The sequence below is a fragment of the Esox lucius genome, chromosome 20 (genome assembly GCF_011004845.1).
Source record: "Esox lucius isolate fEsoLuc1 chromosome 20, fEsoLuc1.pri, whole genome shotgun sequence".
In the NCBI taxonomy this organism is placed as follows: Eukaryota; Metazoa; Chordata; class Actinopteri; order Esociformes; family Esocidae; genus Esox; species Esox lucius.
The window spans coordinates 7,683,021-7,706,693 of record NC_047588.1 but is presented as its reverse complement, the minus strand read 5'-3'; the positions used below and the strand labels follow the sequence as shown (position 1 = coordinate 7,706,693).

Genomic DNA, 23,673 nt, shown 5'->3' with positions numbered 1-23,673 from the left:
ACAGTATGTGTTCATTGAAGAGTAGTTTTATTTTTACATGGTGGAAAGCTGTGTCAAACACCAGGATATTGTCAGTTTGCCAAGGATGGCTTCTGCAATGTCTATCTTGCAGCACCTTCTATGATTGCCATTGCCAAGTGTTTATGCCTTGTTATCATAGATGAACATTGACCCAGCACTCCTAGTCCTTAGTTAGGACTAGTTATTAAACAATCATTCACAGAGCATGTTTGTTATATAGAAAATAATGTTGCATCACAAGTTCAAACATTATAACAAAAACAATATAAACAGTCTGTTCCTGCTCACCTCAAGAGTGATACATGTTGTAGTTAAGGTATGAGGACAAATTCAAACGTTCCTTTACTGTGTATTGTAAATGTTAAGGTTCTGCAAATATTTTCAAACTCCTATTTAAACTGTTTTCTTTTGAGCTTCCTGGTAGTTAATGAGCATGTTAAAATCAACTGATAGTATTCTGATATACAGCTGCCTACGCCTCTATAAAGTGCAACTATAACTTTCCTTATGGTTCAAGATGGACAGGTTTTATTTTCAGATGAATCCCATTGAGTGAGCGGAGAACCAGTCTTGGAATCATCTTTGGTTTTTTTGTTGGGTCCTCGATCAGATGATATCGCCTGAGTGTCTGTGCGATCACCACCTTCATTTCATTCATGGCGAAGTTCTGTCCAATGCAGTTTCTAGAAGAAGACCACATGGAAAATGTATTTGTCTTTTCTGGTAGCTACTTGATTTAGTGTACTTACTATAACTGAATGCACAGTAAGTTGATTTAGATTTGTCTGTGTTAAATTACCATCTAACAAAAAAGAATAAACTGACCCCCCCCCCCCCCCACCCCCCAAAAAAAACGAAGGTGCGCTGAGGCTGAAACATTATTTGGAGCTGGAATACTGAGTGTGATTATTCAAATGACAAATCAAAAAATGTATAAGGGAGGGGTTATAAATATCACCAATGACCATGTTCTGCTCAGTCCTATACATTTGAAAGCTTTTAGTTCTAAACCTGGACATACACTTTGTAATAACATGCAGTATTATAAAATCAATGGTTTATAGCTTTATTTTCATAATAAAACACGGCCATATCAAAATCTGTGGAGGAGTGGTTAACGAGGTTGGGCTAGATAAAACTGCCAAGGGTACAATCAGAGCTGGCTCTAAACTCACTGGTCAGGTAAATCAGTAGGGCTACACTAGTCCCAGACTAGTAAATAAGAGAACCCTGAAGTCCTGCTGCAATACCATGCTGCTCTCTCAAACAGTGAAATGGTGCTGTAACAAACCTTGGACCAGCAGAGAAGGGGACAAAAGCATGAGGGGACCGCTTTGCAGAGTTCTCTGGCAGAAATCGATGTGGGTCAAAGACCTAATAGAATACAAATAGAACCAAGAAAGATATTACATAGCAAATGGTCCTGTTTTCATTTGCTATCAGTGTCTAGATCTGTTTGTACTGCCACTGCAAACATGACTAGAGATGTTGGCAAGAGAGTATAAAAAAAAAACAGGCTAATGTAAAAAAAAAAAAAAAGTTCAATGGAGTGATGGAGGAAGAACCAAGACATAATTGGAAGGCCCAACCCTGCAATGGATCTTTTCCAAAATAGTGGAACACAGAATACAGTGATACGAATAAGCATAAATACATTAATCTAATAAATATGCACTGATGGGAATAACAATAACTACACAAAGAGGTTACCAGTATTGAGCCGATGTGCCTTTACAAAAACAAAATGTTTGCAGCAAACTTGTGGCTGATTTGCTGCAAATTAGTTACCAAAAAACTTTGCCATAGGTTTGCCAACTTCCAGCAACATTCTGGCAGCAATGAGAATATTACCACTACTGGTTCACCACAAGTTGCCACAAACATTTTGTTTTTGTAAGGGAACATCTAGTAAACTTCTGGTAACAAGCAGAAACACATTAATTTACAGCAAACTTGCAACAAATAGTAAATATTCTAGCAAACCTGCAGCAAGAAAATGGCTAAAGAATCAATTGGGTGTGAGTGGCTCAGTGCTTAGGGACTCAGGCCTGTAATCAGAAGGGTCCTGGTTTGAATCCTGACTGGGCGAACTGTTGTTGTGTCCCAAAGACACTGTACCCTATGTTGCTGTGGGGGTAATTTTAAGTAACTTTTGCTAAATGATTAAAATGTTATTGTTTGCCATAGGTCTTCCACAAAGTTAGCCAGAAGTTCATCACAAGTTTGCCACAAACCTAATTTGCATGTGAAAGTATGACCTTGCTGCATATTTGAGGCAACATTGCCAAAGGTTAACCATAACTGTCAGCCAGAAACCTAATATTTATGTAAGGTTGCCTAATTACAGTACTACAGGTTTGTGTATATATACGGAGAGAAAATTAACAGTAGCAGCGGAAGCCTTTCTTCAGTGTGAAAGTCTTTTTCAGGCGTCAGTATGCTTGTTAAGTGTGAACATGTTTGGGTGTATGTGTGAGTGTGTGTATAGTCAGCACTAAAGAGATGCAAAAACTGAAATGCAAATAGCGGAGTAGCCAGCTTAAGAAACAGAAAATAGAGAAAATATTTAGTTTTGTTATGATTTGAGGTTTGCGAGACACCCCATTAAATTACAATAACCCAGGGGAACATTCATGACAAAATTCTTTGTCAATGTTTGCTTACGTTAGGGTTTTCCCAAACAGTTGCGTTCCTATGAATGGCAAAGATACTTGTTCCAATAAGACAACCTAAGGCAAGAGGAGAGACAGATATCGTATTTAGACTGTTATTGCTTGACTGTTCAGTTGCCTGTAGACTGTGATAATATCTGCATGCTAGAGAAGGACACATCAAAAAAAAAAAGGTATTCAAAAAAACACATTCTCATTACTCAAGGGACCTTGTCTGATGGGAAACAGACGTCCCCAGTTGGCATCACAACATACTGGACAAGCATCAGCAGTTTTCAGCTGTTTTTCTTGCAGAAAGTTCCTCAATTACCCATAACAGTATGTAGATTGGTAGTTTAGTAATAATAGTAACCTTCTAGTAATCATGGCCATGAAAACCGTCTGGGCATTCAGGGCATGTACCAAGAAGCCTTGAAATCCAGGCTGCCCTCATGGATTTTCTTAGTAATTCTTACATGGATAATATAAAGGTATGTCAGAATGGGAAGAATTGTAAATAATAAATAAAAATAATGTGCAGAAAGTTAGTGGCCCTCCCAACCAAATGGTGCCAAGTGTCCCCATAAGGCTAAGGATGGGCCTGTTAATACCCTTCTGAACTAGACAGATTCATAATGTTCTTGTTGAAGTTTAACACTGCAGTGGCCTAAGCTGGTTCCTGCGGTACACATACTGCTCCAGCGTGTCCTAAATACGACCTACTTTCAGCAAAACCTCTTGTCTTTCAAGCATAAAATTCAATACAAATATTTATGATATACAGTACCAGTCAAATGTTTGGACACTCTTACCCAGCCACCTGAAGCATTTTCAAACGTTTGAGTGGTACTGTAAATATTTAAAAAGAAGTTGAATGTGAAGTTTCAACAGTACCAGTTAATGTCCCACTAGAGGAAAATCTCTGGGATGCAGAATAAGTATCATCCTGTAGGGCCTCCAATTAACATTTGAGTAAATCCAGGACTAGATTTAATGTCTTAAATGTTCCTCAAAATGTTCTCTGAATCCCTAAGGTGGTTGATCAAGTGGTTTGTTTCATCACCAACCATAATGCCTACTTTTATCCGTATAGGTTTGGTAAGTTTACCTCCAGGCACAGACCTTCCATCAAAGAATGTAATGGGTTTGGTAGTTTTCCTGGATATCCCAGGTACAGGCGGGTAGAGGCGGAGGGATTCCTTAATACACATGGTTGTGTATGGCATTTTACTGAGATCCTCCCTAAGGAATACAGAACATGTACTTTATATACATTTGATTTTAGTTAACATGTTGCAATGAATTTTGTGTCTCCATTATTAATAGTTAATATATCATGATTCATTTAAAGTAAAGGAACAGCTTTGATACTAGTTAGGTAACAACCTAATTATTACCAACTATTTATTAGATCAGATGAGCCCAACATATTTAATCATTTTAATCCTGACTAAACCATGCTTATTTTTTAAATGTTATTTAGACAGGTATATTTTCAATGGTGCTCTGTAGTACACCTGCAGCAATAAAACATACAAAATAACAGATTAGAAACAGGTAAAAAATATATTTTTTTACAGAAAACATAATTCACTGTAAAATGTTCAACCAACAAGTGTTTAAAATGCAAAAACAGTGATCTTCAACTTCAGGTCTTCCTGAATAGAATCCCAAGTCAGGGGGGCGTGGTTGGTAACATTTTATTCAACTCAGAGGGGGCCTGAGGCACTGCAGGTACAAGCCAATCCCATGCCCGTGTGTGGTAGTTTCTCTGTCTCAATCTAATTTTCAGTGCCAGATATGTAGGAAGTTTCTGCAGGACAGTTTTATAAACAAACAGTAAGCCGTGCCTGGCTGAAGGACAATGATTCCCAACCAACAGTAGTGTATAAATTACAGTGGTGTGTACAAAAAGTGATAAAACCAACATGCTTTTTTCTTCAGCATCAGCTTTTTTATGAACTCGATATGTTAACAGAGAGTTTGTCATCCAACCAAATTCCAAGGTATTTGTACAAGGAAACACGTTCTAAATCCATGTACTTATTTTGATTTGCATTTAAAACCAACCGAAGATCTATAAGCAAATTTAGTAAAACCCAGAAATCAAATTGTGAGTACAAAAACGCTGGTGCAAGTGATGGCGCAGCTGTATAAAAAAACTCATCAGCATAAAAGCGAAAATTACAGTGTCCAACACATTTTCTATTAGAATTTATATATACAGTTGTGCTCAAAAGTTTGAATACCCTTGGAGAATTGGTGATATACAGGTGCTTGTCATATAATTAGAATATTGATTTATTTCAAAAAGTGAAACTTGTATAATGTATACATTCATTCCACACAGACTGATATATTTCGAGTGTTTATTTATTTAAATTTTGATGATTATAACTAACAACTAATGAAAACCCCAAATTCAGTAACCCATAAAATTTGAATATTGTGAAAAGGTTCAATATTGAAGACACCTGGTGCCACACTCTAATCAGCTAATTAACCCAAAACACCTGCAAAGGCCTTTAAATGGTCTCTCAGTCTAGTTCTGTAGGCAACACAATCATGGGGAAGACTGCTGACTTGACAGCTGTCCAAAAGACGACCATTGACACCTTGCACAAGGAGGGCAAGACGCAAAACGTCATTGCTGAAGAGGCTGGCTGTTCACAGAGGTCTGTGTCCAAGCACATTAATGGAGAGGCGAAGGGAAGGAAAAGATGTGGTAGGGAAAAAAAAAAAGTATACAAGCAATAGGGATAACTGCACCCTGGAGAGGATTGTGAAACAAAACCCATTCAAAAATGTGGGGGAGATTCACAAAGAGTGGACTGCAGCTGGAGTCAGTGCTTCAAGAACCACCACGCACAGACGTATGCAAGACATGGGTTTCAGCTGTCGCATTCCTTGTGTCAAGCCACTCTTGAACAAGACACAGCGTCAGAAGCATCTCGCCTGGGCTAAAGACAAAAAGGACTGGACTGTTGCTGAGTTATGTTCTCTGATGAAAGTACATTTTGCATTTCCTTTGGAAATCAAAGTCCCAGAGTCTGGAGGAAGAGAGGAGAGGCACAGAATCCACGTTGCTTGAAGTCCAGTGTAAAGTTTCCACAGTCAGTGATGGTTTGGGGTGCCATGTCATCTGCTGGTGTTGGTCCACTGTGTTTTCTGAGGTCCAAGGTCAACACAGCCGTCTACCAGGAAGTTATAGAGCACTTCATGCTTCCTGCTGCTGAACTTTATGGAGATGGGCTCTCATAACACCTGAGCAGTGCCACAGACTGATCAGCTCCATGCCACCCTGCATTGCTGCAGTAATTCAGGAAAAAGGAGCCCCAACTAAGTATTGAGTGCTTGTTCATACTTTTCAGTTGGCCAACATTTCTGAAAATCTTTTTTTTGTATTGGTCTTAAGTAATATTCAAATTTTCCGAGATACTGAATTTGGGATATTCATTAGTTGTCAGTTAATCATCACAAATAAAAGAAATATTTGAAATTTGAAATATTTCAAATATATCAGTCTGTGTGTAATGAGTGAATATAATATACAAGTTTCACTTTTTGATTGGAATTACTGACATAAATCAACTTTTTTGATGATATTCTAATTATATGACCAGCACCTGTATGTAACCATTTGTAAAGAAAACATGAGTGAAAAAACTCCAGAACCCTCACCTTTTTCTGCTGTAACCACTGGAGGGTGTTATGGTAATTTCTTAAACTGATGTATTCTTACTGATTAATGTCCCCATGTTCAGATAAGGATAAGGAACATGTGTTGTTTTTGTGGTATGATCATGCAGATTATTTTCTCCACCCTATAAGTATCAAATGTATTTCCAAATGTTTTAGAGACTCCTCAGATGATTATCTTGTAAGCTTTTGACACGTTTAAACTATTTATTGTGCCAAGATAAATTTGTCTCTATCTTTATTCCTTACAAAGTTCTGATCGATGGAAGTACGATCACAAGGGTCAACTTGGCCTTTTGCTTAGGGCCATTGTCGTGCTGGAAAGTCAAAGAGCGTCCCATGCACAGTTTTTGTGCAGAAGAATGCAAATTGTCTGCCAGTATTTTCTGATAACATGATGCATTCATCTTGCAATCAATTTTCACAAGATTCCCAGTGCCTTTAGAGCTCACACACCCCAAAAACATCAGTGAGCCACCACCATGCTTCACAGTGGGGATGGTATTCTGTTCACTATAGGCCTTGTTGACCCCTTTCCAAATGTAGCACTTATGGTTGTGACCATAAAGCTCTTTTTTGGTCTTATCACTCCAAATTACAGTGTGCCAGAAGCTATGAGGTGTGTCAAGGTGTTGTCAGGCATATTGTTACCAGGCTTTTTTGTGGCATTGGCGCAGTAAAGGCTTCTTTCTGACAACTCAACCATGCAGCCAATTTTTGTTCAAGTATCGTCGTATTGTGCTCCATGAAACCACCACACCCTCTTTTTCTAGAGCAGTCTGTTTCTCCTGAGGTTACCTGTGGGTTTTTCTTTGTATCCCAAACAATTCTTCTGGCAGTTTTGGCTGAAATTTTTCTTGGTCTACCTGACCTTGGCTTGGTATCAAGCGATCCCCGAATTTTCCACTCCTTAATAAGTGATTGAACTGGCATTTGCAAGGCTTTGGATATCTTTTTATATCCTTTTCCATCTTTATAAAGTTCCATTACCTTGTTACGCTTGTCTTTTGACAGTTCTTTTCTGCTCCCCATGGCTCAGTATCTAGCCTGCTCAGTGCATCCACGTGAGAGCTAACAAACTCATTGACTATTTATACACAGACACTAATTGCAATTTAAAAAGCCACAGCTGTGGGAAATTCACTTTTAATTGCCATTTTCACCGGGGTGTGTCACCTTGTGTGTCTGTAACAAGGCCAAACATTCAAGGGTATGTCAACTTTTGATCAGGGCCATTTGGGTGATTTGTGTTATCATTATGATTTAAAAATGAGCCAAACTATGTGATAATAAATGGCTTCATATGATCACTATCCTAAAATAAAATAGTTTTTTGGACGATCAGTCATATTTTCTAAATCAATGCCAAAATTTCCCAATTTCAGGCAGGGTATGCAAACTTATGAGCACAAATGTATATGGTAAAAAATAAAGGACCCAAAACCGAACTCTGGGGAACTACTTTATGGACTGCAATTAATACAAAATGTACACCCATCTGTGACAACAGCTTGAGTTTCGTCACTAAGGCCATTTTTAAACAACAAGCATATATTAAATTCCAAACCCAAGGAAAACTGTTTTTCCAGGATGATCACAGTATCAAAGGCCTTGGACAGGTTATTGAATAAAGCAACACAACTTAGTTTCTCAAGGCCTTAGAGATGTCATCTAAAACAAAATGTCGTTACGATTATAGTTACGTGTGCACAATTATTAGGCAACAATGTGTGTACAATTATTAGGCAACTAAATTACAAAAATAATTTCTCCAGCTCACTTGTTTATTCTCAATTTTTAGTGTAAGTGCAAAAAATAAGTAACACAAAATGAAAATTAAATAACATTTCTGACCCTTCTTTTCAATAATTGCTATGAGCCTTCCATCCATGCAGTCTGTCAGTTTCTTGATCTGTTCACAACCAACTTTCACTGAAGCAGCAACCACAGACTCCCAAATGCTGTTCAAAGAGGTGTATTGTCTTCCCTGACTGTAAATCTCAGCCACAGGCCCATCCATCTGGTCCATCAAGAGTCACTCATTTCATCTGTCCATAAAACCTCAGGTATTTCTTAGCCCAATCTATATGATTCAACATGTGAATCTTATTCAGTGGTGGTCTTCTTTCAGCCTTCTTGACCGTGGCTATGTCTCTGAACACTTGACACCTTCTGGACACTCCAGGTAGGTTGCAGTTCTGGAATATGATTTTGCAGTTCATTTGCGTATTTTCTCCTCCATGCATTTTTTTGCGCCCCAGTTGACTATTCGCAACAAAACCTTAGTGTCCGGTGGTCACGCCTCAATAGTTGAAGGGCGTTTTACAACTTATGACTCATCAGTGTCAGTTAAATCTCTTTTATGGCCCATTTTACCTGAGGTCATGAAGCTGCCTAATAATTATGCACAACTTGATATAAGGTGTTATATACTGTTGCCAGACCCTCCGTCATTACACAAATACATATCACCTGAAAATTATTAAATCCAATGAGCATTCAAGTTTATATGGTTTGGAGTTGGAAAAATGTGCATAGAAATAATGATACAATCAGAATAATCACTTGCCTAATAATTGTGCATGCAGTGTATAACAACTGTGATTATTAACAAAGGTTTGTGTCATCTTCCCTGTTAATTGTTTCAAGGAGGTTGCTCACCATAATAAAGTGGCTATTAAATGCATCAGTAATAGTATTTTTGTCAGTAAAAGTACGTCTCCAAAACTAATTGTTTTGGTAAGGTAGTGTATGAACTGTTCTTCAATGTTTTTACTGATTTCCTGAATCTAGTGAAGTTTTTTTTCCTGAAACTGTTTGTGCACAAGTTTCTCAGCTGCCTAAAAGCTAGCCAATCAGAACTTGACGCTGATTTTCTGGCCTTAGCCCATGCCGTATCTATATAAATAGCATCAGAGAGAACTGAACTGAACCAGGGATTGGAACTATTCCTCACTTGTACCCTTTTGACAGGAGAATGCTTATCAGCAATGGAATTAAAAATACTTGTCAAATGCACTAGAGCCTGCTCTACATCAGGTAAAAAATACAAATCAAGGTTACTCAGGTTAAGATCATGTAAAAAAGTGTGTTCATTAAAACGCCTGTAGTTTCTCTTAATTTTGAGGAGTAAGGCACATTGGATTTTATTATTTCTGATACAAGCTATAGGGCAGTGGTCGTAATTATGTATACTTTAATCTATGTTAGGACTCTTACTCCGCTTCTCCCACTCAGGTAATTTATAGACCAGCCTACCATTCCATAAAGTCCCTCCCCTCCAGGGCGCTGATGATCTCGTCCCTGCAGATCTGCTGATGCTCTGGGTTGCAGGCCAGGCTGTACAAGGTCCAGGAGATGCCACTGGCTGTGGTGTCATGGCCCTCGAACATGAACGTGTCCACCTCTGCTCGGATAGCTTCATCCGATAGGCCCTGCTGGTTCTCGTCCTGGATTCAAAGTGATAAGGACCAATTAGAACCTTCATGTTCTTCCTGGTTTGGCTTCATTCCCTTGAAAAGGTATACTGTAATTTCCTGTTTATAAACCATGGTTTAAAAAAAAAAAAAAAACTCTACCAGATGTTAATACATGGTTGTGGCTAATACACAAGTTGACATTTTTAAAACTGTTTCCACTGGCAACCGTTTTCACAGATGAGTGCTTTATGACGTAGGTCTCCAACTCATGCAGCAGATATGATACAAATGGTGTTAGAGCTTTCAAAAACATTTTAATATTCAACAAATTATGGTAGTGCCCTATGACAGAGGTTTAATATTAATGTACAGTGTATGAGTCAAAATTCTCTGGCCAAATGTGGTTTATATATGGGTGTCGGTTAATACTCAGGTTTGTATACATACAAAGCCATAACATTAATGGTACGCTTTATACACACTGCGGGTTATAAACGGGGAATTACAGTAACTTACAAACCTATAGTGGTACTAGCCTGGCTCCAGATCTGTCTGGGCAACATTTGCAATTTGTCCCTCATTCCATTATGGACACAATCATCCCCATGCTTCCAATTGGCTCATTATTCACCTCTCTTCCCCCTTAATTAATACATTTTAAAGTACTATTGTTACGAAAATGTATGCTATCATCAATGCATTTCGGTCATTTTGGATGTGAGCTATATTAAAAAATATATATATTATGATTAACCAGGAGTTGTCATGATGGTGCAGGAAACCAGACTACAGTTTTACCAGCTGCTTGGGGAATAATATACTGATTAGAAAAGAAACTCCAGCACCCTGGTTGTGTTGGCTATAATGCTTAGATATTTTTTTATTTGGCTTCAATTACTATATCAACGCCAATGAAATAGTTTAAACAAATTATCCAGTGAATTTATTACATTAATGGCACAGTAGTGTATAACAGTCAAATGTATAAAATTAGCTAGGTGATTAAAATCTGATTGCCAGATGCATGAAAACTGCAAATTATTGTAATGCATTTTTCTCCCACCTTGGCTAAGAATAATAGTGTAAATGAATTGACGTACTCTAGCGCAAAGCAGGATATCCAGAAAGTCAATGTTTTTCTTAGCCTTTATCCTGTGGAGTTCCTCTTCATCCTTTAAGGCTTCTTTTCGATTTCGTATGATTTGTTCTACAAGCAGGGGACATCAACAGAAGATCACCAAAGCACAATCATGACATGGTTATAACATTGTTCAGTCTGTGTTCAGTCTGTGCCTGAAAAGAACATGGCCAAAGTTTAAATAGCAGATTTCAGCCATTTCAGCCACACCCATTCCTTACAGCTCTGGGGAAAATTAAGAGACCACTGCAGCTTTTTCTTTCCTTTCCAAAAAAGTCAAAAAGGAAGGTTTTGATTGAGGAACAGAAGGGTTCAATTTGCTGTGGTCTCTTAATTTTAAACTTTCTGATCCTCACTCCAAATCTTCCTTTTCGACTTTTTTGGAAAGGAAAGAAAAAGCTTCAGTGGTCTCTAAAGCCCATGCAGTGATTTCCACTACAGAATCATGTCTGTTTTTAATGCAATGCTGCCCATTTGGGGCATAACCCACCCCCCACCCCGCCCGGGACAGAAAGTACAGGGTTTTGAATGTACATGCAGAACATTTCGATGTACACGCTAGCGGCCTACAAGTCTACATTGTCATAATGCATGATTGGAATTATTGATGAATAGATCAGTGGATATTTTATTATTATTATTGGTCCATTTGAGATCAGGGGTTATTCATAAACGACCTAGGGCTATAGCCCCAACGCCCAGGTTTAACGACCGACTGAGGGCCCGAAGATCACGGCCCTCCAATACTGTTTTTTGGCCTTGTCCATTGAATACAGAGATTCCTCTAGATTCTCTGAATCTTTTAATTATATTATGTACCGTAGATGAGATCCCCAAACTCTTTGCAATTTGACATTGTTGCACTTTTTGCCTGCACATTCTTTCACAGAGTGGTGAACCCCTCTTTACTTCTGAAAGACTTATCCTCTATGGGATGTTCTTTTTGTGCCCAATAAGTTACTGACCTCTTGCCAATTAACCTAACTAGTTCAGAGATGTTCCATCAGTTTTTTTTCCAGCATTACACAGCTTTTCCAGTCTTTTTTCCCCAGCTTTATTGAAACATGTTGCCGGCATCAAATTAAAATCGGGCATATACACTGCCCAAAAAAATTAAGGGAACACTTAAATCACACATCTCGAACAAAATCTTTACTGAACATTGTGTTACAAAATGATATAACAGTCAATGGAAATCAAAGACACCAATCGATTGAGGGCTGGATTCAAACGAACACCGAAAATCGAAGTAAACAATTGAAATCACAGGTTGTTCCAACTCGTGTGAATTTCATCACAGCAACTCGTAATGTGACTCAGTAGTGTATATGGCCCCCACATGCTTATATGCACTCCCGACAATGACTCTGGGTAGGTAGAAGCATGTTCTCTAGAATGATGAATCATGCTTCACAATCTGGCAGTCTAACAGACAAATCTAAGTTTGGTGGATGCCAGGACATTGCTACCTGCCTAAATGAATAGTGATTTCATATAAAGTTGGGTAAAGGAGGGATAACGGCACAGGGCTGTTTTTCAGAGTTCAGGCCCATTCGTTTCGGTAAAGAAAAATCTTAACACTGCAGCATAAAATGACATTCTATATAATTCTGTTTTCCTGACTCTTTCCTGTTTTAGCATGACAAGGCTCCTGTGCATTTAGCGAGGTCCATTCAGAAATGGTTTGTCGAGACCGGTGTGGAAGAACTTGACTGGAAGTCAAAGAGCCCTGACCTCAACCCCATCGAACACCTTTGGGATGAACTGACACGGTGACTGCGAGCCAGGCCTTATTGCCCAACATCACTAATGCTCGTGGCTGAATGGAAACAAATCAATGCAGCAATGTTCAAATATCTATCCATGCCCGTGATTTTGAAAGATGCTTGATGATTTGATGTCCACATACTTTTGGCAGTGTATTGTCCAGAGTCAATGGGAAATGCACAGATAATTGTGCTACAGGAAAAAAGATAACGCACAATGCCATTTCACTGTATTGGGTTTGCTTGTGCAGGAGATAACACAGAACGCACCTGTATGACTCTGGGCAATCTTGCATGCTTTCCGGAACTGATATCCATGTGGGCTGAGGTTGAAGAGCCAATCGCTGTGGTACGGAAAGATGCGGAAACGGATATTTACCAGATTACTGAGGTCATACACAGCCTTGATGTACGAGTTGATTTCACTAGAAAAGAAAAGGGAAAACGAGAACATCTCTTAATGGATACATATAGGTAGACCCTGGGATATCTATGAGCCCATAGTCACACATGTTGGCTCTGATGATAATCAGGGTCATCCCCTCTCCTCCCTACATAACCAAAAACATTTAGTACTATAGGTAATAAATATATACAATCATATTTAAGTGCTGATCTAGGATAAGGTCCCCTCTGTCTAATCATATTAATAAACCTAACAGCAATGTGATCCTATATCAATTTTCCCAGGACCCTAAGCCTGAATTATCAGAGAGGTATTTATAGTATTAGGTTGGAGTTTATGGTTACATTTTCCACAGTAACCAAACATGGTATGAATAAATAACAGACACAAAATGCGATATAGAAAATTTAGAATAGATTTGACGGACCCCTCTCCACCTCGCGCCACCTGGCAGTTAGTGTTGGAGCTGAAAGCGCACTTCATAATGGTGTCCAATGTCATGAGGCTCACATGCTCAAACAACTCAAATGACTCATCACGTTCTGACAGACTGTCCCATTTGTCCTGGAACACAAAGAGCGCGAGAAAGCCTGAAGTTACACGTTTCCTCATCTTGAAAAATGTACAAGGAGAAAGGCATTCATGGCTCATTTTTCTGTAAACAGTCAAAACATCAGCTAATTTTAGCCACCGGTCAAAATAAATAGAAATAAAGTTTTAAAAATCATCTCAAAATACACCCCTTCCTATAGTTTCAACAATTCACTGGTGAAAACCTATTTTCTTGCCGCTCACTATTATTCTCCACTGTTGATACATAAAATAGCACAAACGCCCATGAAAGGCCCAACGGGTGTACGCCCCTCAAACATATTCCGACTGACCATATGGGCAGCTATTGAACAAGACAACTTTGTTAGCTCAGGTCACTCAGCTCATGTTTTCACAAGGAACATATTTGCCATTTGGAGCCATTACCTGCACCATGATGGACTTTGTGATTAGATTTTTTAAAAATGCTTTAAATCCTACTCCAAATAGTACTAAAAGACCAATCTTCACGTAACTTAATTTGCCGTCTATGTAAGTAAAAGATTACATTAGGCACAATACTCAGGGTCAAGAATCAAGCTAAATTATGTAAACTATGGTTCCTTTTGGTCACATGGAGGCGCCACTGAGGAAATGGTATCCATCCACTAACATAAGGTCTCTAGGCACAAAAGTGGTGTTAAAAGGCCAACAGTAGCTGAGTGCTGAAATTTGCTCAAAGCTGCTTGCAGATAAAAACATTTTTTATTTCTACTTCATAGGGATTTGGTCTGCACATGCTTCTAACACATCCAATGATTTAGTAGTGGCTAAAGTCAGCAAGTTTGTAATGACTGTGTTAAGTAAATTGAACCATTGATAACAGGGTCATAGACAACGTTCAGGTTGAAGAACCACATCAAATAAAATTGTCCTTTAGTAGTCTTGCACAGAATAAAAAGTTATGTATTTTAAAACACTTCCCCTACTGCGTTACCACCTTAGCAGCTTACGCCAAAATACAGCTAATTAGCATAGCAATAAAACACAGGAGAATATTTAATATGCCTTCTTACAATGACTTTTTTTACACGCAGAAATGTGTTAACCTAGCTGTAATATAATGCTCTAAGAGCTAGAAGAACACACCAGCATTGTTTTAGCAGAATCGGACATAAGCTTGATATAGGGCTTTAAAACGTCATAATGAAAACCTGGGGTCAGGAGCCTTCTGTGGCGGAACCACTTCTGACCTTTAGACACCAGTAAACCATCTCCTGGGGAGGGAAGGATGGGCCAGACAGCACATTAGGAAAACACATTTGACTGTTCAGGCAATAGAAGAATACAGCATATGATAACCATAACCGCAGTGTCAGTTGTCGAATGAAGTGTCCTACGTCAGAATGCTTTTTTAAATCAAGATTGCCCCCTTTATATCTAAAAGGTTGAATTATGACAGCATTCTTATTAAAACATTGTTTATTTTGTTAGGTCAAAATGTATGCTTACTGAAAAGAAAATGCAACCTTACCGATCCATGGAATAAGAAATGAATACGAAAGGTCATCCTTGGGCTCTGGTCAGAAAGGAAGCATAAACAGCTGTTGCAGCTAGTTTACAATAAGGCCAAAATCCATGCAATTTCTTATGATGGTGTATGATATTGCAGAGTTCCACAGAGACTCACCTGTTGATGTTAAGATGGCTTTGACATAATCTGGATGGTGAATATTTAGGAAGGCAACAAACGGACCAAACCACATTGACATCGCCAGTGGGTAGGATTCTGCCCATTCGACAATCTTGAACAAATCGGTCCCATCTTGTTTAAACTGGAAGAATAATACTTTGTATTTATATACAGGCAATGTACGTGCACGAAGCCGAAATCGATGTTAAAATGTTACAGAAGACGAAGCATAAAAAGCGTTGGTAAATGTTACAAACGAGGCCTAAAATAGACGGTAAAACATTGCAGACGAAGCCAACAATGTTGCTTTCACGCAATTAGCACGTTGAAGAAATATAGCTTACCTCTCTGATATGGCCGAAAAACCAGTGTTTTGGAGGACCCAGGAATGGCTGCAGAGCTTGAATGCATTCATTTCTTTTGACAATAAGTTTTGAGATTTTAAGAATCGCATAGACCAAGCAAAATATTGCAACCAAATTATGAATGCAAATGCAGTCAAGCGTTAATTTCTTCAAAGGTTCAAATAACGCCATTATATTAAACATCGAACTTTCGAGGCTAATTGACAACATTAAACAAAGGAGGGTAGGCTGTTGAGAGGTTCGCGAAACAAAAGCTCTTTTTGAGCAGCTCTTTTTGGTGAACTTGGGGAACCGAATCGCATTATCATTTGGCCCCTTCATTCATTTAGTTCAGCTCAAACAACGATACAAGGGTGGGAGAGCGTGTCGTTGTGTCCCACGCGCATTTTATAAAGTGATAACTTCAGTAAAACAGTTCAATTTAGCATATTCAAACCTGCATTTTACGTGCTTACAATTCTAGCCTATATATTCGATTCGAGATGTGCACTTTTTTTATGGCTGTGGTTATTTTTTAAGCATTTTAAAGGAAGAGCCGCCCAGGAGCTAAATGAGCCGACTCTTTCACTTGAACGGAGCCGGATCACCGAAAGGACTCCGAATGCCCATTTATGGTGAGCAGAGTTCATGTTATATGGACATAATGTTTCGCCAAACCGAAGCGACGCCCCTCAAGGTAGAGACCGGTGTGGATAGTATGGGGGTGGATTCTGCTATAGGGTGATATCAGGTAAAATGGTAAAAATTTTTGGTAAATCGTTATGGACAATAATACAATACCATATATGCCTTTTCCATGTGTTTTTATTATTAATAATGAGTGTTTTGTGATCATGTTGTGTTGAAATTATGTAATAAAATATAATTATTTAGGCCCTGCAGTTCTTGAAACATCAGCTGTGCCAACATTTTTTGCATAAGCAGTTTCAGGTGAAATGGGCCAGCTGTTTCAGGTAAAATGGGCCAGTCAAACTGCAAAGGGAAATAGTAATTTATCCTCAATTTTAATTTTAAAACACATTTGCTTATACAGCCACATAACATTTAATATGCATTAAACAAACATATTCATATGTGCCATTAAAAAAAGTTCATTTTGGAACAGCATAGATCAGTGAACTGGTGTGTGTGTGTGTGTGTGTGTGTGTGTGTGTGTGTGTGTGTGTGTGTGTGTGTGTGTGTGTGTGTGTGTGTGTGTGTGTGTGTGTGTGTGTGTGTGTGTGTGTGTGTGTGTGTGTGTGTGTGTGTGAACAACACATTTAGAACGAAATGTGCAAATTACAAAAATTCACATTCAAAATTGATAACTGATATGTTTGTGTGTGATGAAAACATTTTTCAAACACAGTCTTTGCAAATGAAACCATCGTCATCACAGATACCATTCTCTTCACCACAGCTCTCATGAAACCAGGCAGAACATGGATCACATTTTACCCATTCCTCATTAGCCTTAGGGTCATTTGGGTCACCATAGTGGGTGTTGCAGACTTCGCAAGGAGATTTGCTTCTCTTGCCCTGCTTTTTCCCCCCTTTTGGTTGCCTGCTGGCTTGCTTGGCTGGTTGCTTGCTGGATGACTTTTTTGTTTTCATATATTCAATGTGTTGAACATGGTCCAGTTGGCGGGGGTGGGAGAGACTGCGGCCTTGTGGGCGGGGATGGTAGAGTGGATGGTAGCAGTCTTTCGGTGGTCTTGCTGGGGGCAAAAGCGGTCTCAGGGAGAAGTGGGATATTTAATTGTAGGGTATGGTGTCACCAGCCCCCCAATATGGTCAAAATTCCATTGAAATAGGCTCAATTGTTTGTGCTGATTTGTGCATTTAAAATTTTCGTTTGTGCTGATGCAATGTTTTCTATATTAGACATTACATTTTAGGTCACCAGCACCCGAAACCTGCTCCAAACTGCGCAGTAAAAATGGTTTAGCCTATTTTGAGTAAATTTTACCTATAAAATATCATTTCATATCTAAGAAATTATAGCAGCACAAACAAACAGCACAAACGATTAAAGGTATTTTACCAGCGTAAAAATGGTCCCCTCCTTACTCAAAACTAGGGCAAATAGGCTCAATCGTTTGTGCTTATTTTTGCAGTTATAATTTTTGTGGTGCTTTCATCTTTTAGATATTAAATAATATTGTATAGGTAAAATTCATTCAAAATGTGCTTCCTTTGGGTTGGTAAAAGTTCTGTTTTTGCAACTGTCTTTCTTACGGATAATGACTGAGCTACAGCTCCAGATAAAATGTACCTTCCTGTTCCTCACTCAAATCCTTCCTTTTCAACCTTTTTTTTGGAAAGGAAAGAAAAGGGTGCAGTGGTCTCTTAAATCCAGTAGGAATGTTGATCAAAAACTATAGCAGCACAATTTTTGTGACACAAACGAAGCACAAACGATTGAGCCTATTTTGAGGCAGTTTGGAGCAAGTTGTGGGGCTGGTGACAGCTCAAATTAAATGTCTAATATATAAAACGCTGCATCAGCACTAACGAAACTTTTAACGGCAACCTAAAGCATAAGAGATTCACTCACGGCTACGTAAAGCCAAAGAGATTCGCTCAAGGCGACGTTAAATGGGAGTAAGTGGACGGTAGGTCGCTTATCTAAATTTAGATCTCTATGGCAGAATCCACCCCCCATAGATCGGTACTCTTCTGTTCCAGTATGAGAAACGCCCCCACCGTCATAGATTAGCAACTTCTGTGTCAACATAGCAAATAATCAACAACAAAATTCATATTAAATTCCTATTCTGCTTGCGAAATTATTTCCCAATGAGACAAACGTAAATTGTTTACTTCTCTGATTGGGTGCCAGGCACACCCTCGTCATTGAGACAAGTTTCCAAGTAATTTTTTTCTCCACACTTAAAGAATATACTGGCCAGAAAATAAATAAAAATTCACCAAGACATTAGCAACATTTGCAATGAAAAATCAATAGCATGGGAACACTGAAATTGAAGGGTTTACATTACATCAAACTGGCATCACTCAGATAATTGTTTGCAGGTCTTTCTTACTATGTGGTGCCATTCCTGTCCCCAGGAAAATATAAAGTCTTATTTAGTGTTCTTATCAGTGAATACAAGTGATTTTGCCTAGGACCGGATTAAGGACCGGGCAAATGGGGCCTGGGCTCTGGGGCCTCTGACCATTGGGGGCCTCAGGCTACAAGGCATCACACTGTGAGGTCTGAGTCTATCAGAACACAAAGATTACGCACTTGCTCCCTGATTTTTAGGGCCAGAGAATCCAGCTCTTTACTAATACTCATTCTTTTATTTTTGTTGCCAAACACAATCTCTGTTTTATCTTGGTTTAATTGTAGACCATTTTGGTTCATCCAGGTATTTATGTGCTCTATAGAGTGACAGAGTGAGTCTATTGAGCTGTTGTCAAACGATTCGAGAGCCATATATATTTGAGTATCATCGGCATAGCTATGGTAGTTAATGTTGTTGTTCTGTAAAATTTGGCCCAGAGTTAGCATATAGAGATTGAACAGAAACTGTAAGTGTTCTATGATCTACAGTGTCATATTCTGCACTGAGATCTAATAGAACCAGAACTGTTATATTATCCGAATCAGTATTCAGCCGTATATAATTAAAAACTTTTATCAGGGCTGTTTCAGTACTGTGGTGAGGTCGAAAGCCTGACTGAGATTTGTCTAAGAGACCGCTTGAGTTCACAAAATTGCTGAGTTGATTGAAGACAACCTTTTTAACGATCTTGGCTATAAAAGGGAGATTTGATACAGGTCTATAGTTGTTCAATATAGATGCATTCAGTGTCCTCTTTTTTAATAGGGGCTTAATGGCAGCTGTTTTTAGAGACGTTGGGAAAATGCCTGATTGCAGAGTGATATTAACTATCTGCTGTAAGTCCATTGTTATAGAGTTAAACATAAAAAAGAAGCTGATGGCCGTGTGTCCAGACAACATGTGGAAGCTTTAAGATGTCAAACTATTTCTTCTAGGGATTTTTGCTCAATTGTATTAAATTGCGACATAATAACCAAGTTATGTCTTGGTTGTTGTCGTGACGGTATAGTGTCCTTGCTAGACTGTGTAGTTCTAATGGTCCATCTAATACTTTCACATTTTTCACTAAAGAAACATGCAACTTCATTACATTTCAGAGTGGAAACAAGTTCTAATGCCATCTGCTTTAGGAGGGTTGTAAGCCGACCATGGCCAATAGAGTGCAGGTATTGTTGATATTCTTGTTGATCATTCCCGATAAATGTTGCTGTCCATCCCTGCGTAACTCATTGTTGAAGCTACCAAGGCTTTGTTGATAGATGTCATAGTGGATTTGAAGTTTAGTTATGACAACATTGTTGTCAAAATCTGAAGTTTTCAGAGACCGCCGTTCTGTCCCAGCGTACTAATCTATGTATGTTGACTATGAGGAGATAAGTCTTCATAAAGGTGAAATACACTAAAGCTGTATAAAATATTGTAATTATTCTTTGATGTCACCATAGTAGTTCTCATGATTAAGAAGATTAGGAAGTGAAAAGGTTGACTTGCTACTAGCCTATTTAGCATTATATGTTCTAGTCCTTTGTTGTTAAGCCTTTTACAAAATAACTTCTCAGCAACTTACAACTCAACAAAATAAATCCTGAAAGATATATATATATATATATGCATTTATTTATTTTTTAAATCTGTGAACTAAAAAAAAAGAATGTCTGCTAAGTGCCCAATCTTGTTGCATTTTTCAGTATAATTAATTGTTTGACAACTCTTGATGATGTTGTTGAAGCTGCTGATCACATGAGAATCAAATGGGACATCAGGAGAGATCAACAAATGAAGCTGTAACATTGGGAGTTGGCTACATTATAATGCCAACACTACATATGCCTTCAATTGTGATGTCCATGCTAGAACATCTCTTTAGGTCCTAACTGTATTTCTTCAATACAAAATCCATTTCATTTAACGTTTAGGAACTAAACAGTTGTATTTTCAATGGTAGTAGCTAGTCCAGGGTGGTTTAGAGTGGGGGGGATATTATTATCTAGTCCAGTGTGGTTTAGAGTGTGGGGGGGTAGTATTATCTTGTCCAGTGTGGTATAGAGTGGGGGGGATAGTATTATCTAGTCCACCATGGTTTAAAGTGGGGGGATAGTATCAGCTAGTCCAGGGTAGTCTAGGGTGGGGGGATAGTATTAGCTTGTCCAGGGTGGTTTAGGGTGGGGGGGGTAGTTTTAGCCAGTCCAGGGTGGTTTAGTGTGGGGGGATAGTAGTAGCTAGCCCATGGGGGTTTAGGGTGGAGGGATATTATAAGCTAGCCCAGGGTTATAATTAAAGTATCAGTTGCTGAGAGCCAGGACACCAACTATTATTTTCAACAAATATTCTTCGGTCCGGGACGTGTTAAAACCAGTTAAATTTTGTAGGATAATAAGAGAATATTTCGAAGCTGCCAAACTGATAATTTACATTTGAGCACACTACTCCAACAGGCAGGTGTTAGTTGGCATTTTGTAGTCTGGTAAGCATCGCATCCCTCATAGATGCTCCAAAGAAAGAAAAACCCCAGCCTGAGGTTTCTTAAGTCAGTAGGAACAGATGAAACCACTTCTCCCTACCCTCCTCACCCCTCACACTGGGTTCCCTCTGGGTCCTCCGGTCCCCAGGATGCCATTCTGTCAAAAGAGTAAGTATAATCCAAGTCACGGACCAGACAAAACACCAGGGTGCGAAGCCATAGCATATGCTGTTGACCTGGCAGATTATTTTTCAGATACCTCTAACTTCTGTTGTAATACTAAACAGCTTCAGTCAGACCATCATAGTGGTGGGGCTCAAGAAGGCACAGTCATCCTGCTAATAGGACTACAGTGTGGTAGAACAACTGTAGCCATGAAATACTTTGAAAGGCCAGTCATGGCTCACATTAACACCATCAACGCAGACACTCTGGCCCACTGCAATTTGAGTACTGCCCAAGCAGATCCACAGATGAAATGGTCCCACCTGGACAAGAGGACCCAGGTGGAAATGCTGTTCATCGAGTACAGCTCAGCAGGCCACATGATAATACCTTCGTGACGGGCTCCCCACAGGTGATGAGGGTAACACATCCACCACACTCGGGCGAAAGTGTGAAGGCTTATTCCCCTGCTGTAGTCCTTATTCCGCCATGACTGCGTGGCAACGCATGACTCCAACAGCGTAGTCAAGTTGGCTTATGATGCAATGGTGGTAGGCCCCATCACTGATGACGATCAAGCAGCCGATACGGAGTAAGGGTTTTAATGTTCCTTAGATGGAACAGTTCAGCAAGTTCAGTGAGTACAGAATCTGTAAAGGTTGGAAAAGCACAAACCTTTTCTGATATTCCAGTGGAAAAATAATGTAAAATTAAATGACTAATTATTTTAATAATAGTATCATTTGGTATACAAGTGTTTCTTAAATGTTAGTTTCTTCCACATCCTGTCCTCTAGAGTTACTTTCATTTTTCATTTTTCATTTTTATTGTATTACACCCATTGGTTAATTATGAACTCCCTTCACCTAGTACTTTAATTCTGAATTAAAAACATCCCTAAAATGGTGAACACCCCTGAACCCAGCCGAGTACTTTAACTTTGTACTTTTTACACCTCTGGCTCTGTTACATAAATATGTTTTATCTTACATAACTGCGTATACAGTATATTCTGCCTGTACATCTCATAGTACAGATTGCTGTCCTCAAGTGTACACACTTCCTCATCTGCTCTTCTGATTATTCTCCATCCATCTGTTAGACAAGACAGCAGAGCAGGGAAGTAGGGAAGCTGAGGAGAGGGCCTTAAATGCACCTGAGACATGTCAGTGGTCCTCACACACAGACAGACACATACAAACACAGGCAGACAGGACGACAGCAACAAGTACGTGGGAGTTTTGCTTACTCAAACGTGTACTGAAGAAAAATCCGCTCTGAAGGTAGGTATTAAGGTTACTGGTTGGCTCATTACAGAGGGCAGAGCTTGCAGTTTCAATTTGCAACATGACGCATGAGTGTTGGAAACTGATGCGCTCATGGTGAAACATCCACATGTAGATATACTGTTGGGTGATGTCCCCATTTATTCAATACAATTACGAAATGACAGGTGAATAATGTTGATGGTTTACCATGTTAAAGTGGATTTGTGTTTCAAAAGTCGGGCTCGTGAGTAGCAGTAAAATCATGTGAGTCTCTGAATTCACCCAGGCATACTACTGCCTGTTTACTTTTGACCTTATACACCTGAATTATAATCCAAGTGATACTGCGCTAAAACTGCTGTGCAAAAAATAAACTATCTGTCTCTGATGTACCCACCGGATCCAGAATATTGCTTTTGCTTCAGAAGGTGCTTATGACTTCTTAAAAATAACTTATTTTCTGAGATAGCAAGAATTTAATCTGATTGTACCTCCTCTTTTTAATCAACTGCCAGACTCAGACATTTTATATATCTTCTTTTCTTCTCTTTGGTTCTTTATCGGAGTCCCCATCAGATTCAAAAAATTAGTAGTCAGACGGTAAAAAAGCAGCACTGGTCTCCAGCCCCAGTACAACTAGCAGTGCCTAGGTAGACAAAAGCTCAGCTCGCAGGTGTTTCCTGTTGTTCTGCCTTGCCCTTGACGAGATTGTGAAGCACAGTCAGATGTTTTTGGGTCCACAAAGTCCCATGGGCCCTGATAATGTGGCCTGCACACAAGCATCCAAAAAAAGATTGCTTTCTGGTTCTGAAAGTGAATCTTATTCTGTGGTTTGTGTGTGACAGCAAACACTGTCATAATGAGTCACCATCTACCTGATGGAAATCTACCTGATTTCCACAGCTACCACAGTGGTCCCAAAACTGCTTTCTCTGGGACTTGGTAGGATTTAAATCCTAAGCAGTACTGTGTTTTGACACATGGATGTCTCCAAACAGTGGATCAGAATGTATCCAAAAGTATTTGTCAATAAAGTTGAC

At 39.1% G+C, this 23,673-nt stretch overlaps 1 protein-coding gene across 1 annotated transcript; it reads right to left on the bottom strand.

The window, feature by feature from the left end:
• Positions 1-10: 10 nt before the first annotated feature.
• On the bottom strand, positions 11-16,273 carry LOC105006562 (cytochrome P450 4B1). Its single transcript, XM_010865161.5, has 12 exons — positions 15,669-16,273; positions 15,322-15,466; positions 15,166-15,210; positions 14,781-14,908; positions 13,528-13,664; positions 12,965-13,119; positions 10,891-10,997; positions 9,630-9,820; positions 3,781-3,914; positions 2,686-2,750; positions 1,313-1,395; positions 11-704 (listed from the first exon to the last, which is right to left on the bottom strand). Exons 1-12 carry the CDS (start codon positions 16,008-16,010, stop codon positions 527-529), a joined length of 1,710 nt encoding a protein of 569 aa, XP_010863463.3. The 5' UTR covers positions 16,011-16,273; the 3' UTR covers positions 11-526.
• Between the last annotated feature and the right edge of the window lie 7,400 nt (positions 16,274-23,673).